Source organism: Microcaecilia unicolor, chromosome 6, assembly GCF_901765095.1.
Source record: "Microcaecilia unicolor chromosome 6, aMicUni1.1, whole genome shotgun sequence".
NCBI lineage: Eukaryota > Metazoa > Chordata > Amphibia > Gymnophiona > Siphonopidae > Microcaecilia > Microcaecilia unicolor.
Window position 1 is genome coordinate 112,757,374 of NC_044036.1, and position 17,893 is coordinate 112,775,266.

Genomic DNA, 17,893 nt, shown 5'->3' on the forward strand with positions numbered 1-17,893 from the left:
AATCCGGACTCACCAGGATTAGCCGGCCCGGATGCTTTGCCACCCGGCCTAGCACCCTGCCCAACATGGGCCAGGGCGGGAACACAAAGAGGAGCTCCTGTGTCGGCCACTGTGGGAGAAGAGCATCTACTCCCAGAGATCGAGGGTCCCGTCCTCTGCTGAAAAAGCGCAGCACTTGGCAATTGGCTGAAGACGCCATCAGATCTAGGCTCGGCTGGCCCCAGCGCTTTGTGATGTCCAAGAATGCCTGAGCAATATTCATGACTCCCGCAATGTGGGCCGCCGACAGCTGTTCCAGGTTTGCTTCCGCCCACAGGCATAGCTTCATGGCCTCCTTGGTTAGAGGGGCGCTCCTGGTACCTCCCCGGCGATTGACATAGGCCACAGCCGTGTCATTGTCCGACAGGACCCGTACTGGCTTCAGCGCCAGGCCCGGGAGAAACTCCAAAGGCGCCAACCGAATGGCTCTGAGTTCCGGGAGGTTGATAGACCACTCTGCCTCTGCAGGGGACCAGAGCCCCTGCGCTGTCCTTCCCAAGCAGTGGGCTCCCCAGCCCCACAAAGAGGCGTCCGCCGTGACGAAAACCCACTCCGGGGTCACAAGAGGCATTCCTGCGGACGGCTTGTCTGGCCTCAGCCACCAGCTCAGCGCCTTGCGCACCGCTGGATCCAAGGGAAGGCGCACAGCGTAATCCTCCGAAGCTGGAGTCCATCGCTGCAGCAGAGAGAGCTGTATAGGTCTCATATGGGCCCTGACCCAGGGCACTACTTCCATCGTGGCTGTCATAGAGCCCAACAGCTGCCCATAGTCCCGAGCCCGAAGAGAAGAGGCTGCTAGGAACTTGTCCACCTGAGACTGAAGCTTGACAATCCGATTGCCTGGCAGGAACACTCTGCCCACTTGGGGGTCGAATCGAACTCCCAGATACTCCAGGGACTGAGTCGGGCACAGCTGGCTTTTCTCCCAGTTGATGATCCACCTCAGGGAGCTCAAAAGAGCAATCACTCGGTCTGAAGCTCTGCCGCACTCTGCATAAGAGGGGGCTCGGATCAACCAGTCGTCCAGATAAGGATGGACTTGTACTCCTTTCTTGCGTAGGAAGGCCGTGATGACCACCATAACTTGGAGAAGGTCTGCGGAGCAGTAGCCAACCCGAAAGGGAGGGCTCTGAACTGGGAGTGACCTCAGAACTGCAAAACGCGGATAGCGTTGATGAGGAGGCCAGATGGGAATATGCAAGTAAGCTTCCTTGATGTCCAAGGATGCCAGGAGCTCCCCTGCCTGCACTGCCGCTACAACACAGCGGAGAGTCTCCATTCGTAAGTGCCGAACTTCCAAAGCCCGATTGACCCCTTTGAGGTCAAGGATAGGCCGGACAAAACCTCCTTTCTTAGGTACCACAAAGTAAATGCAGTAACGTCCCTTGCCAGGATGATCTTCTGGCACCGGAACGACCGCACCCAGGCGGATCAGATTGTCCAAAGTCTGCTGCACTGCCACAGCTTGACTGGAGACTTGCAGGGAGAGTGCACAAACCCGATTCTTAAGGGTCGGCAGAACTCTAGCTTGTAGCCATCTCTGATGACTTCCAGCACTCAAGCGTCTGAAGTTACCCTGGTCCACTCACCCAGAAACGAGGATAGGCGTCCTCCAATCTGCTCTGGGACATGGACCAGCGCCCCCTCATTGGGTACGAGACCCTGGGGGAGGACCGGAGGGGGCACCTCCGGGACGGCGGTCTCTGCGAAAGGAATGCTGCTTGGGGGAGAAATTCCTTTTGATGGAAGAGGGGGCAGAGGAGCTCGACTTGCCCGGGCAATACCGACGGGCTTCCTGAAAACGTCCTTTGGAGGAACCGGGGCGGGCACCATTGGCCCGAGCCCTGACCTCCGGTAACCTCTTGCCCTTAGACGTGCCGAGATCGGTCACAATCTTGTCTAGCTCGACCCCAAAGAGCAGCTTGCCTTTAAAAGGCAACTTAGCCAGGCGAGACTTAGAGGCGTGCTTCAGCCAAAGCCACCGCCATGCAGAGACTGTCTGAGCCATACCTTTAGCCGAGGCTCTCAAGACATCATACAGCCAGCCTGCCCAGTAGGCCAAGCCCGAATCCAGGGCTGGCCAATCAGCCCTCAAGGAAGGATCCGAGGGGGAAGCCCGCTGCGCAAGCGTCAGGCACGCCCTGGCCACATAGGAGCCACAAATTGAGGCCTGTAAACTTAAAGCAGCCGCCTCTAAGGACGACTTTAAAGCCGCCGCCAAACTCCTGTCTTGGGCGTCCTTTAGGGCTGTGCCACCTTCCACTGGCAACGCCGTTTTCTTAGTCACCGCAGTGATTAAAGAATCCACGGTAGGCCCAAGAAAGGCCTCCCGTTCACCTTCAGGCAGAGGATAGAGGCGGAACAAAGCCCTAGCCACTTTAAGGCTCGCTTCTGGGAAATCCCATTGAGCCGAAATCAAGGTGTGCATTCATGCACGTGGAAGGTTGTAGGCGGGCGCTTAGTCCCCCGCATAATGGCAGAGCCAACAGAGGCTGAGGGAGAGACGTCCTCCGGAGAGGAACTCTTCAAAATGCTCATGGCCTGCACTAACAGGTTGGGCAAATCCTCTGAGCGAAAGATCCGTGCTGCAGAGGGTTCATCCGCTCCATCCGAGCGGGAATCCGTCTCCTCCAAGGAATCCCCATAGGACCGTTGGGAGAACTCAGATACGCTGCCCTCATCTACATCAGAGGAGACCGAGTCCTCTAGGGCCTGGAAGTGCACCCGAGGGCGTTTGCTTCCAGAGGCCTCAGCCCCTGATCAGAGGGGGGAGCCGGGGCAGCATTTATCATAAGAAAAGCCTGATGCAGCAGCAAAAAGAACTCAGGGGAGAAATCCCCTAGACTGTGCACTTCTGCCGCCTGGGCCACGGCCCTAGACGCACCCTCAACCGGCGCTCGCAAGAGCGGGGGAGAAGCATGCTGCGCATCCAAAATGGCATCGGGCGCGAAACTCCGAGGAGCCGCGTGGGAAGAACGGCGCTTAACTTTCGCCGCTTTCTTGCCGTCGCCCGAATCAAGGGCGACCATAGCATTAACGTCTCCCAGCTTGAGGGCGGCCCAAGAAGAAGCCGTCCGAGCAGAGTGGCTGGCCAACATGGAGTGGGCGAGCAGCGGGGGATGGGCGCTTAAGTCAGGAAAAACTGCCGCACCGGAGGAAGAACCGGGACACTGACCGGACTCCAAACTGATGCCCAACAAAGGCGATTCAGGCTTTGAAAACCCCCGCATCCCTGCTAGACGCACACACCCGGTCCGGGGAGCGAATCTTCGTGCCCTCGCCCTCCGACGCCATAAGCCACGTGGAGACCGAACGGGGAACCCCCTGCCCGCTATAAAAAGGTAAAATTACCTGCTTCTCGCTCCGAGCTGTAACGAACTGGTGTCCCAGTGAGCAGCTGCAATAAACGCTGATATAAACGCCCTTAAAGGACGTCCAAATTTTTTATTTTTTTTTTAAACAAAGCCAGCGGTAGGGGGGAGAAAAGGAGGGACCTGGCACCACCAGGTTTGCACTTACCCAAGAAGAGCCCTCAACCCCAGGTACTCAACAAAACCTAAAGATTAGGCTTGGAGACCTAGCCAGAGCTGCTGCTGTGTGTGACCACCACCTGCTGAGATAGAGAACATACTGGGGAGTTTCCGGCAGCACATGACCACATATAGGGAGGCAAAAGGATTGCTCTCTATCTCCACCTGCTGGTAGATGGACACAACCCACCAGTCTATGGATTGATCAGCATGATGATATGGAAGGAGGGCTGTTTTATCAAAAAGATAAGGCACCGAGGAGATCTGTTTGAGTTTGAAAAAAGAGCCTTTGATCACATTATTAAACTGTAATCAGAAGCTGATAACATCAAAAAGGACCCTTAAAATTTGCTTAGAAGAGAAAATGGACACAAGTGTTCCTGCTAGTATAATTGGGGCTGTGAGAGCAGGTGATTCTCTATGACCAAAAGCTAGGCACTTAGATTTGTCCATATTTAGCCTGAGTTTGTGAGTATGGATCCAGTCTATGATACTGGACAGATTCTGATTAAGAGTAGTAATCTCAACTGGATTATCATTGCTGATGCTAGCTAAAATTTGTATGTCATTGGCATATACAATGGGAAAGAAGCCAAGGGACTGAACTAACATAAGAAGAGGTGAAATGAAGATATTGAAGAGGGTTGGGGCTAACAGAGAACCCTGGGGCACACTGGAAGGAAAGGTATATGGGAAAGATGTGGTATTATGCCAATGAACTTAACCGAGTCTGTCAGTAAGGTAGGATTGAAACCAATCTACGACAGTATCTCAGATCCCAATGGCATATAGTCTACATAAAAGCAGGGCGTGATCCACTAGGTTGAATGCTGAAGAAAGATCAAGTGAAATGAGAATGGGAGTTTTGCCCTAGTCAAGAGCCTGATAGATAAAGGTTGTAACTCCTAATAATGCAGTCTCGATATTGTGAGATTTCCTGAATCCTGTTTAATGGGGAGTGAAGCAAGTTAGTCTTCTCCAAGTGGTCATCTTAGGGCCAAATCGTTCTGCACTTTAGTAATAAATGGGATTTGAGCAACAGGGAGATAACTGGAGCATGTGGCTAGATCTCTCTTAGAGTCCTTAATCTTGGGAAATATGGAGACTCGTTTCCACAGGGCTGGGAACAGGCCTTTGGTTAGGCTCTGCAGTATCACAGAATGAAGGTACAGTAGAAGAAAGGACTGAAAGGACAGAGGGTAAAGTGGGGGCACTGTATTTATCCAAACCGATATAAAGCCTTCAAAGTAGTCGAGGGGATGGGCAAATCAAAAGCACTCAAGACTTCAGTTGGAGGAGGGGTAAGGAGGGTAACTAATGTAGATACAGCACAGCTAGGAGAGCCTATATGTAATGAGGTCACTTTGGTAACAAATTAAGTTGCCGAGTCTTCAGTAGAAGGGATAAGATCTGAGGACAGCTTTGGGGAGGGAGGGTTAACAAGTGATTTCATAATCTCGTATGTCTTTTTGAGCGAGGGGCTTTCTCTATCTGGGCTGAGTAGTATTTCTGTTTTTGTCTTATAAATAGTTGATTTGAAAACATAAGCCTGTGACTTATAAGAGAAGTGGATGCAATTCTACATTTCCTCCAAAGCCGTTCGGTATGGCCGAGTTGGATTTTAAGGAGAATAAGGTTGGGCCTGAAGCAAGGATCTCATTGGCATCGAGCTATACGAAAACTGAGAGGGGTTAAGGGGGCCAAACAATTATAGGCTAAGTGTAGTGTGGTGTTCCAGAGTGCTGCCTGAGTGTCTAACTCTGCAATTTGGAAGCTTGTAGGAGATAAGGCTAAGGAGGCCTCAAGTGTTTCAGAAGTGAGGTGGAACAGATCATTTATGCCATGTTAATGACAAGTGTTAATGGATGTGTCTGCATGCACCAGGTTAACAGCTGTAACCCATAATATTCCATAAGTTATGCACATCACTTGCAGACACGCTCTCTGACCGCCCATGCTATACCCATATATAAGCCCCTCTGCAATTAGTTCTAGCCTCGATTCTATAAAAGTTTCCAAAAATTACATGTAAAAATTTAGGTGTGACCCTGATTTGTGCACGTAATTTACTAGAATAATAAGCTAACTAGTGCCAATAATTGGATTTTTAACAAGCAATTAATGGCTCTAATTAGATTTAATTGGGAATTAGGCATACAGAGTTAGGTACGGGATCCGTGCCTAAATTTTATGTGTGGACCAAAAAAGGGTATACGGAAATGGGAGGGTCATGAATGTTTTGGGGTGGATTTGGGGCGTGGTTTTGAGTTACACATGTAATTATAGAATAATGGTGCTCCATGCATAAATTTAGGTGCGGGCACTTGCATGTTTTCGTTGGTGCAAATGGTGGCACCTAAATTTATGCGTGACTTCTCCACTTAAGTGTTAATTCTATGGACACCACCAAATTTTAGGTGCAAGTTATAGAATACTGCTTAAGCGGGTTTTGTAAGGCGCCATTTATAGAATCTAGCCCTATACCGTTTAGGTGCTACTTTACAGAACAGCACCTCATGCACATTTGTGCATAACTACCAATTATTGGTGCCTATAACACATGTAAATGGTGCATACATCTAGGCACCATTTTATAGAATTACCTCCTGTATGTATCCCAAACATATTTAAGTTTTGTTATAGTGCTGGATTCCACTACATCTGCAGGTAGACTATTACAAGCCTCACTGTCTTCCTTTTTAGGTCTTACCACACCCATACTTGATCCATCACCCAGGCTCTGTTGTTTGCCCTACCAGTGACCTAATAATAATCCCCACAGTCACCAACACTACTGAGGTTGCTGCCATCTTTGATGGAGTCAATATTATAATCAAGACAATTCTATATAGGTCACCTTGAAAGCCTAATGCAGCCATACCGCCAATGTTGGGCTTGCAATCAAAAAAGAATAGATGAAATGGGAGCAACAAGTAGAGCTCTGCATAAGAAAAACCCAACAGAAACAGGCATGGCTGGTCTTCAGTAAATAAAACTTTAGTGTGAAGGGCTCCAGCTTCTGCCCCTCCCGGCAACAAGACAAGGCATTACTAACAAAGAAAGTCATCTACATAGAATAGATCTGGGGTCTGGCCAAATTAGCATTGCCAATCTACCAAACCTGAGGCTCTTTAAGTCTGAGGACCTGGGGTGGGGTGGGGAGGACTAGAGAACTGCTGCCAGTTGTTGAAACACAATCCCCTCGTCAACATGGCTCCAGGTACCCTCCTCATACAATCTGTTGAATAAAATTGTATCTGATATTTCAACCAACTTTACACAAACATCAGCCACAGCCTCCAACAAATACAGTTTTGCCTTCTATCACAGCTAAAGTTTCTGTACACACCCACCTCCATACACCTCCTGAAACACAATGCCGCCTTCTAAGGATTTCCCCCATCACATTGTGTTCTCACACATCCATAGCCATTTCCAAACCCAGAACCTCTTTTCTCACACCCGCATATACTGTACATCCAGCATATTTCTCTCTTCTTCCCTCTTGGAAACCATTATCTCCCTCTTCCCTGCCTTCCTCCTCCACATTCCAAATTTCCTCTTAACAAAGGTTGTAGTAAAGTAAAGGAAGACAGGTTTGGGTGGCACAGAGGAGAAAATCAAGTTACACTCCAATAAAAGAGACAGAGTTATAACTAGAATTAAAGATAATACACACAAAATCATTTAAATCTTTCTAAAATCCCATAACCAGACAATTAACTTGAAAATAAAAGACATTTATATCTTTATGGTTTCTTCCTATTTTCCTCCTGCTTCTAGCTTCCTCCCTTCCCCCACACTGACATGATAAGTGGAAGGGAAACATTCTCCTCTGCCATTCTAGTATCTAGCATTCCACTCTTCTCATTCCGTTTCACCTATTGTTTTTCAATCTTTCATTCCACCCATCTCTCATTATCAATATTCTTTCCGAGCAAGAAATCTTCCTCTTTTATTCTCTGTCTCTAGTTCGCTCTTTCCTTCTCCTTTAACTCTTCCCAACCTTTGATCCATGTCTCCCCTGATCCTCCCTCTTCCTTCGATATCCCTTTCTTCTGTCTCTTCCCTCCCACATGCCCCCTTTTTTCATTCCAAACTGTTCACACTCAAAAACTACATCCACAACTGCCCTACCAGCCTTCAAACTGCCTTGTCCCCCCAAACTATCTCCTTGCATCTCATTCACCACTCTCCCAACTGCCACTACCGCCCAAAAACTGCTCCATCCCTCAAAACAATCCCCAAAACTGTCCCCTAACTCCCTCTCAAATTACACCATAACCTCACATCTGTTCCAGTGGCGTAGCTACGTGGGGCAATGGGGGCCTGGGCCCCCTCAAATTTGTTCTGGGCCTCTGGTTTGGCTGGCGGGAGTGCCAGATGTGGGCAGGCAATGCAGTGGCGCCGGAGACCAGCGCTGGATGAAGGCATCAGCTGCCAAGGTATTTGCAGCGGCGGTGCATCAGCTGGCGGGGGTCCCCACTCCCGCCAGCCAAGATGTACAGCAGCAACAGTGGGTGGGAAGTGGCAGGGCGGCAAGGTGGCAGAGGGGGGCGGCAGACCAAAATGTGTCCCCCCACCTTGGGCTCTGTCCCCCTCCCACTCTGAGGTCTGGCTATGCCCCTGATCTGTCCCCAAAATTATCCACCACCACCACCCCCCGCAACTAGCCATACACCAAACATGCAAACCACATACACACAAAAGGATTACATTTCGATATATATTTCATTTTCTTTTTTTGTTATTGTTAATTCTGCTGAGAAAACTACTGACTTAATCATACAGTCTACTATTGGTTGTTTTATGCACTGTGGACAAGGTTGGATTAAGGCATTGGAAAACTAGGCAAATAGGATTCGGCCAATGGGAACGCATCTCTAGTCAAAGACTGTAGATAGGACATAGTTAATAAGGAAGCAGTAGGGGCGGAGCACTAGGAGGCTGCTCTAATCTTAGAAAAGCAAAAAGGTGAGCTTGGGGTTTTTGTGACGCACATTTGAAGTCTCTACATGGGGGGAGGGGGGAAGAGAAATGACATCCCCCCAAAATGCTCTGATGCAGTTTTTGGGAAAAGCAGTTTCAACAATTTAACATACAAACATGGATTCACTGTAACATAGCAATTAAGGAACTGCACCTTTCAGACAAACTACCCCTCTCATCTCCTCTCCCAATCACAGGTACACAAAGAACCAACACACATACAAACATATATGCATTGACACACACAAACATGAAAGCATACATCCAAACACACAGACATACCAGTCCACAAATGTTCCCCAGTTCTTAACAAATCTAAAGGTCTTCTTCCCTGAACTACTGCTTTATCCATGTGTGGATACCCTGCAGCTCAGCTTCCCTCGGGGGGGGGGGGGGGGGGGGGGGGGGGGACTTGCAATGGGAAGCATTTTGAAGAATGTAGGAGGGTCTGGATTTCAATTTCTTATCTAAAAGCCTAAATTCAGCTTCTCTAGCACTCCCTAAGATCCTATCTAGGTGACGCATGAAATTCACTACCTTAACTCCAGGTAGGTTAAGATACCCACTGGCTACCCAACTATTTACAATCTTTTTTTTTCTCTTTTCATTATTTTTTATTAGTTTTAAATATAACATCCATCCCAATGCATTACAAAATATAGTATAACTTCCATTCCATTAGAAGAACCATTTGAAACAAACATACAACTAGATTACTATCAAAGTTCATAAATTTGTTCTGGGCCTCTGGTTTAGCTGGCGGGAAGTTCATAAATTCGAAGTAAGTATACAACAGGTATACAAAAAGGAAGCTGTACAAAAAGAAATGATAACTTAAAGGGGAAGACTAAAGACAGAAGGGAAAATTAAGAAAGGGAAGAAAGGGGAAAGGAAGATCATAATATTATGCTCAGATGGCTAACTAGTAGAATTTGATTCCAAATATTGCTGCAATGTTAACCAAACTTTGTGATGAGACATCTGGAAATAACCAGTCTTGACCGTACAATATTTATGGATTTGTAAAACATTATTCCACCAAAAATGTATATTAAGTTGTGAATTATTCTTCCAGTTGGATAAAATATATTTGAGAGTTATTGCTATCAACGTGTCAAAAAGTTTAGAATCGTATCCATCCAAAGAGTGATCCAAAAATTATCTTTGAAGGGGTTAGAGTTTCAGTAAAATTAAATATAGATGAGAGAATTTGCCATACTTTAGACCAAAATCAGTTAGTATTTGCAATCTTACTGACTAAGTCCTAAGCAATGATATGTTAGGACCTAAATATGTTTACTATAAAGGAAAGAGAAGGAAGGAGATGACAGAGATATTAGAATACTTCAAACATACCAATAACGTGCTAAAAGCTAACTTAGCAATGCTCTAAAACAAGAGGTCACAGTATGAAGCTCTGTTACAAAAGACTTGGGAGCAACATCAGAAAATATTTTAAAGAATGAATGGTAGAACCTGCCAGCTCAGGTGGTGGAGACAAATCAGGAAATGAACTCAAGAAAGCATGGGCTATGCACAGAGAATCTCCAGCTGCGAAGAGTAAGGGAAAAGCCAAAAATCAAGTAAGGTCTACAGCACTACATCAGGAATGAAAAAGTGAGGTTTGACCTATCTGCCATCATATTCTCTGTTTTTACTGAGTGCCCAACTTTGACTGAGCCCACTGCTGACTGGGAGGCAGCAAGAGAGAGAGCACTCAACTGGTGTACTTACCAGAGAAGGGTAAGAGGAAACAGTATACAAGGGAAAGCTGAAAATTAGTTTGTATTATGGCTGCAGAAGGCATATCCTGCAGCCCCAGCTCTAACCTCTGTCTCCCAGTAAATGTCCAAGGTGAGTTACACCCCCCCCCCCCCAAACAAATGAACTTTCTCTACCTCCCTAATCTGTCTCTACCTTACAGATCAAATCATCCTGACACATATCTTGTCTCTCTGCAGCACACATATCACATCAACAGGCATCATGTAAACCCCTAAGGAAAGAACTTACCCCTGACGCAGCTTCAGCGAAACAAAGATTCCTTTGGGGGATTTTCCTGTTTTGATAAGAGAAGTGACTATTCTTCAGATTTTCTCATTGAAAAGGTTTTTTTTTTTGGGGGGGGGGGGGGGAAGGGGGGGAGATTGGAATCTGCATTTAAGGAATATTGAAGGACGCTCAATAGACATTATTGTTTAAACTTTTGGAATAGACATTGTTGCTTAAGCTGTTTTTGTGCCAGTTGGCCAAGTTTTACACCATTTTGAATGAATTGTTATGGGGTTGTTTTGGTCCTAAGCTTTCAACTGTTCAATTGTTTTCACTAACTGCCTGCTGTGTGTCTTAAGTAGAACATTTTGTTTTGGTGTAGTAACTGAAATCTCCCATTATTATTCTGCTGTCCATCGTACCTGCTAACATTTTATTGTCCACTGCTTCGTCCTGGTCAGGTACATTACAGTATACCCCTATTCTGGTGAGAGGTACAATAAAGTTTATACTTTTCTCAGTTACATATATAATTTTTATCCATAAACATTCCACAGCACATTTTGTTTCCTGCCAGACTTCTATCCTGCTTGATTATGCCAGTTGTTCTATTGGTTCTCTTCCACTAGGTTCCAGCTCTCCAATCTACTGTTTCGACTTCTGGAATCTGAATAAGGACAACTCAAAGTATGTTTTATTTATTGTATTCACAATCTGCCTAACAGTTGATAGGGGTAATTTGGAATCCTTTGTTTTGGTTTGTTTCTTATTTAGATGCCCCTTGACTACTGCTGCCTTTATCATCTTTCCATGAGAACATGCTAGCTTCTCCATTTTGCCGGGATCATTTGAGAATACTTCACTCCAAACTCAGTGCTCCTGAGTGATTATTAGCTTTTTCCAGACATCTCGTTTAACAGCTGCTCTATCTCCTTGTTTGGACATTACTGCCAGCGTGGAAAAAATTCTACCTCAGAAATAGGAGACTGTCATGTAGGTGGATAAACCATATGTAAGAAATCATTTGTAAACTAACCTATGCTCCTGTAACGACACATTTTTTTATGCATTCCTTTGATCCTTTTGTGTTCAAGATACCAAATTCCCTATATAAGGAGTTGGCTTTTGTAACATACCTTGTCTGTCATTAAGACTTGTATGTCCTCATATATCGAAATATTAATAAAACAGTTGTTAACTTTGAGAACAGACTAGTATTATTTTATTACAGTTCAACACCAGCAGCCACTTTCCACCTTGATTAAGGAGGAGCCCATCCTCTAAGAGAAGAATGCGCCATGAGATTAGGCCATTTGAGGGAGAATTGAAAGAAAAGAGAGCAGGACAGCCAGAAGGTCAGACCAAGGATGCAATGAAAAATGCAAACACAGAGTCTGATGAGTCACTACTAAAGTATAATGAAAACAGAAGGAAAGAACTGTTCTCTGCCCAACACTCTAAGCCCCCATATTGAATATCTATTGATAGGATGAAAGTAAATACTGAAATCTCACCCTCACTTCCCTCTTCCAGCACTCAGTCCTGTCTCCCAGTTAGACTGCTTATTCTCATCTTTCACACCTCCCACCTCCAGCTACCAGTCTCACCTCAACCATCTCTCAGTTGCAGTACCCAGAATTGCCTCCAATCTTGCTTCTTACCCCCATCTTTAGTACCCTGTGCTGGCTGCAGTACTCAGTCCCAGCTCCCTCATTCTCAGTTGCAACATCTGTTCTGCTGCCCTCACTTTCAGCGATCAGTCCTGCCTCTGACCTCCCAGTTCCAACACCACTCTTACCTCCCAGCTGCAACATCCAGTCCTGCCTCCCTCACCTCCGAGGTACAGAAATGAACAGAGGTTGGCTGTGAAATAAGGCACAGATGACACCACTCAGCAAATGGACAAACACACTGAGAAAGGGAAAAAAAACACAAGAGAGAAGAAATGCCAAGAAACAGAGCCTCAAGAGAACAGGAAATGTCTTGGAGTGCGTTTCCTTTTTTATAACAGCAAATAGGATGATTTTCAAAAGGTCTAACTGCCTAGACTTCTGAAATGAAAGACGCCAGCTCTCAACACCTCACCTTAGGTGCTTTAAGGCACAAGGGGTCAGAACAAGGTTAAGGGAACGAACTCAGGTGTCCAATACCAATTTTCATTCTGTGTGCACGTTAGGAAATTCAATAGCAAGCTAACTTCAGGAACATTAATCTACGACACCTATGATGTGGTTTAGGTGCCCATAATCAGCCCTAAATAGCTTTGCAATAGCTTGCAAACTGATATGGATTGAGGGCAACTATTTGACATTTAGGAAAAGAAAGCCAAAGTTTATTTTTAGGCACGTTTTTGGGGAAGCTGCCTTTTACATTTTAATGCCTATTTATTATTGATATTCTTGTGTATTTTGTTTTACTGTACTTTGATAATTTTGTTGCCATTGCTATCTGTCACGTACTGTATAAGACTGGCAAAATATACATTATTTTAAATAAGATTATGGTATCTATACCAAGCTGTGTAAAGAACCTAAACTAGATGCCTGCCAGGAGTTGGCTTTGACTTGACACAGCAATTAATCAAATCAAAATCCTTGGGATATTGGACTCAAAGGCAGCCCAGCAGGTACAGGAGAAGCCTGCATCAGGAGTCTGTACAAACAAATGTTTAGTCAACAATCAAAATTAGAAATATTGGCAAGGTGATATTTGCGTGTAAGGCAGCACTAATATCAGTCGACAAAAACTCGTGTTGGGTATAATGCTCGATCCTGTGCTAGAAAACATCTGCCACTATGTAGCTCTGGTAACAGCTCTAGGATACTGGCAAATATCACCGTGCCAATATTTATGATTTTGATTGTTGACTACACATTTGATTGGTATAGACTCCTGATGCAGGCCTGACAGCCAAAACACGATTCGTGTTGAATCTTGCCTCCCCAAAATAAAGTGTTTGTTCCACACCTTTTTTGGGGACTTTGGTGCAAAGGTTTGTTTCTTATTTGTGTCCATAATATTATAGAAGACCTACATTTCTGGTCCCAGTGGGGTTGTGAATACACTCATCTATACTTTTGTTAGAAAGGCTGATTATGGGAAAGGCTTAGGGAACCTCTCATTCACTAATACTATACCTGAGATGCTCATATCGTCACTGTCCTTCTGACTGTCTTCTTCTTCCTCATCCTCTGCACTCTCTTCCGTGTGCTGCAGACTGAGCTTGTGGCACACCTCAAACGCCTGTCCTACTGTCCGAACGACACGCATGGCCTGGCTCTGCAGGGACATGGAACATGTGTGTAAAGCAAGCAAGCCAGCGACATTCCGGTCACAGGGAATAACAATCCACAAAACATTACCATAATACAGATGTTTCTATCACCCACAGAGAGTAGATGTTTTGTCTTTGTTTTAGGTTTTAACAGAGCTAGGAGTAGGAGTGGAAGGGGGTGAAGAGAACAGCTGCTCTGGGCATCAGGAGGGCAAAGTCTTCTACTAATAAAATTTGAATAACATAGTAGATGACGGCAGAAAAAGACCTGCACGGTCCATCCAGTCAGCCCAACAAGATAAACTCATATGTGCTACTTGTTGTGTATACCTTACCTTGATTTGTATCTGCCATTTTCAGGGCACAGACCGTAGAAGTCTGCCCAGCATTAGCCCCACCTCCCAACCACCAGCCTCGCCGCCCACCACCGGCTCTGCCACCCAATCTCGGCTAAGCTTATGAAGATCCATTCCTTAATCCATAACACTATCAATATTTTGGATGTGTGGATGAAAAAGTTAAATGCAGAAAAAATAAAATTTTGTTAAATCAGTAATTCTTCTGGTGAAGTAGAAAAAAGTGTGATAAAGCAAATCAATTATCAATTCTTGTCCTCTATCAGGATTTTGGTTATACAGTTAGATGTCAGGCTATCTTTAGAGTCATAGGTTAATATTCTGATTCAAAGATCTTTATTAGGCTTAATCTTCTGCGTGCATGTAACTATTTTGAACAGTAACATTTTTGTTTAATAGTACAATAGTTGAACTCAACTCAGTTTCATAATACTTGTTAATCACTGCCTTTATCTGCATGTATGAAACAGTGTTGAATTGAACTATGAAATTTTATTAGTAAAAGAATTCATGACTGTGCATTTTTTAGCATTACATCATTGCTGCTAAATTCTAGACCACATTTTATTAGTAGAATATTGTGCCTTCCTGACACCCAATGTTGCGCATGTTCACACTGGCCAGAGCTGACCATTTCCGGGCATGTCCGGCCCACGGGAGCAGCCTGTGGCAGAAGGTCTCTGTATACTGTGCTTCTACGGTTACAAGGCCAGGTGTCTCTTATCTGTACCCTTCTCCTCCACTGCTAACTCCAGACTCCATTCCTTTTACCTTGCTGCACCATATGCCTGGAATAGACTTCCTGAGCCGGTACGTCAAGCTCCATCTCTGACTGTCTTCAAATCTAAGCTAAAAGCCCACCTTTTTGATGCTGCTTTTAACTCATAACCCTTGTTCACTTGTTCAGAACCCTTATTTTATCATCCTCACTTTTAATATTCCCTTATCTCTTGTTTGTCCTATTTGTTTGTCCTAATTAGATTGTAAGCTCTGTCGAGCAGGGACTGTCTCTTCATGTTCAAGTGTACAGCACTGCGTACGTCTAGTAGCGCTATAGAAATGATAAGTAGTAGTAGTCACTAGATAAGTCTCTCACTAAGTCTCTCACTCCTCTACTATGGAATAGGCAGTGTACAATGTACACTGATTTTCTAGAACTTGCATCTACAAAAAGTCAATAAGGCTCTAGGATCTAAACCACAATCACACCCAGTTTGATTTCCATGAGAAATACAAAGGGGCAGAACATGGCTATTAAGCATGCTCCGTCGGCGGTGCGCCTCAGAGTTGGTGTGCTTTTGAAGAGGAATGTGGCTTGTACTGATGATGTCACAGGGGGTGGGGGCTTCAAGCCACACCGCTGAGCTTCCCAGCGCTTAGCAATCCCCAACACACTTCAAGGTAGCAGATGTAGTAAAGAACATAGCACTAGTTCTTTTACTGAAATCCTGGCTGCCTGAGAAAGAAAATAACAGAAGAGGATGGAGAGAGGGGCAGGTTGTGGGCCTGTGAGGGTTAGAAGAGGAGAAAATGAGTTGTGACTGTAAAAGAGGATGAGAGAATGGACATCAACTGTGAGAAAGAGAATGGAGCTAAGAGAAAGCTTGTGTTTGTGTGTGTGTGTGGGGGGGGGGGGGGGGGGGAATGGGCTGTGATGAGAAGATAGGTGGGTAAGGAGTTAGCCAAAGGGAATTTAAGAGGCAGAGAGAGAAGCCAAGAGATAAAAACAGAACTGCAAGAATTGCTGAATGGGACAGAGAAGATGGTGGATGATAAAGGGTCTAAGCTGAGAAATGTTTTAAAACAGAAGGAATGCAGAAGCACAGAAGAAACTAAGAGAAATCCAACAATAAGAAGATTGAATACATCAATCTAACTACAAAAAGAAATTCTTTAAGAGCTATGCCCCCTCCCCCAATTAAAACTGACTCAGCACGATTAGAACAGGATAACCCTAATGAATATGCATGAGAAGGATTTGTATACAGTAGATATAGTAGGCATGTAAATCTCCCTCATGCATATTCATTCGATATATTCTGAAAACCTGATCTGTTGGTAGCCCTTGAGGACCGAGAGTGAATATTAAGGCTCTAAAGGACAGCAGACAGGAGGAGGGTAAGAAGGCATGATGATCTGTCCCTATACATAATTGACATCTTAATAAATGAATATGTTATGAGCCTGAGTGTGTGCATTACCTTCTTCTTTGATTTGAAGACATTACACCTGAAGATATTGCTGGTGCCATCTCTGGCAATATAACTGAAGATCTTCAGATCCTGGGAATCATGAGATACATAGAAAATCCTGCAGGAAGACAGACAGAGCAAGAAAGACATACTGATTTAGCCATGGAGCACATACTGCACAGATCAGGGGCGTAGCCACGGGTGGGCCTGGACGGGCCCAGGCCCAGCCAGTTTCCCTCCAGGCCCGCCCAGCCCCGGGTGTCAGCAGGTGGGGAGGGGGGTGCTCTGCTGGCGCTGCAGTCCCCACCTGCCTACCAGCTCCACGATCGACGAGCAGACGACCCTCGTCTTCCATCTGGCATCGAGTCTTAAAAAAAAAAAAAAAAAAAAAAAAGCCCGGAGAAACGCCTCGCGTCTGCTGTGCACTGCATTAAAGCAAGCAGCAAATCGTCTCGTCCGTCCTTCCTTCACTGTGCCCGCCCTTGCGGAAATAGGAAGTTACATCAGAGGGCGGGACACAGTGAAGGAAGGACGGACGAGACGATTTGCTGCTTGCTTTACAGCAGTGCACAGCAGACGCGAGGCGTTTCTCCGGGCTTTTTTTTTTTTTAAGACTCGATGCCGGATGGAAGACGAGGGTCGTCTGCTCGTCGATCGTGGAGCTGGTAGGCAGGTGGGGACTGGGTCGTGCAGGGGGGCTCGGATGGGTTGTCGGGGTGGGGAGGGGTTCAAATTCATAGTATTTAACTTTTAAAGTTCATGGGGGGGGGGTAGAGAAGGGAAGAAGAAATGCATGCCCACCCAACCTACCCACTGGCCCACCCAAAAATTACATTCTGGCTACGCCACTGGCACAGATAGCACTGAAAATACAGCAAATGACGACTGGTTGGCCTGCTTAGCTCTGCCATGCTTTTCTCAAGACCTGCCTTGATTATAATAATTCACTTTCGGCAAGTCTGCCACAGAAAGACTCATGTAGTTAAATATATTTTGTACTAAGGCTGAAATTGTAACTCCAGTACTACGAGTGTTGCACTGGCTAGCCATCGTCTTTAGGAGAAACTTCATAGAAAGTGAGGTCCACACAGTCTATCTGCTTTTTGTCACAGGTCTTGCTAGTTTTCTCGTCATCCCCCGTTGCTTTCCTACTAGGATCCCTACGAGGGCAATTCTACAAAGGGATGTCAAATTGAACCTATTCTCTAAAGGACGGGGCCTACTTCTTAAATAAAATACTAGTGTAACCAGGTGTACACGTGTGCATGTGTTTAGATGTGAGCGTTTAGGCCAACCGTACAGCTGGTGTAAAAGTTTGCACCTAGACTGGAGAGATATGTGCGTAAATGATATAAATGATGTTATCTGAGTTTGTCACTAAGGGCCTCTTTTACAAAGTAGCAGTAGAAATCAAACAAAATAAAACATGGATAAGATGATACCTTTTTATTGGACATAACTTAATACATTTCTTGATTAGCTTTCGAAGGTTGCCCTTCTTCGTCAGATCGGAAATAAGCA

At 45.4% G+C, this 17,893-nt stretch overlaps 1 protein-coding gene across 1 annotated transcript in view; it reads right to left on the reverse strand.

The window, feature by feature from the left end:
* Positions 1-17,893, reverse strand: part of NOS1AP (nitric oxide synthase 1 adaptor protein) — a 167,815-nt gene that overhangs the window by 22,878 nt on the left and 127,044 nt on the right. The window contains exons 5-6 of the mRNA XM_030207193.1: positions 16,382-16,490; positions 13,688-13,829 (exon numbers count right to left, since the gene is read on the reverse strand). Of these exons, the coding sequence (XP_030063053.1) occupies positions 13,688-13,829; positions 16,382-16,490 (251 nt within the window). The remainder of the gene's footprint in view (positions 1-13,687; positions 13,830-16,381; positions 16,491-17,893) is intronic.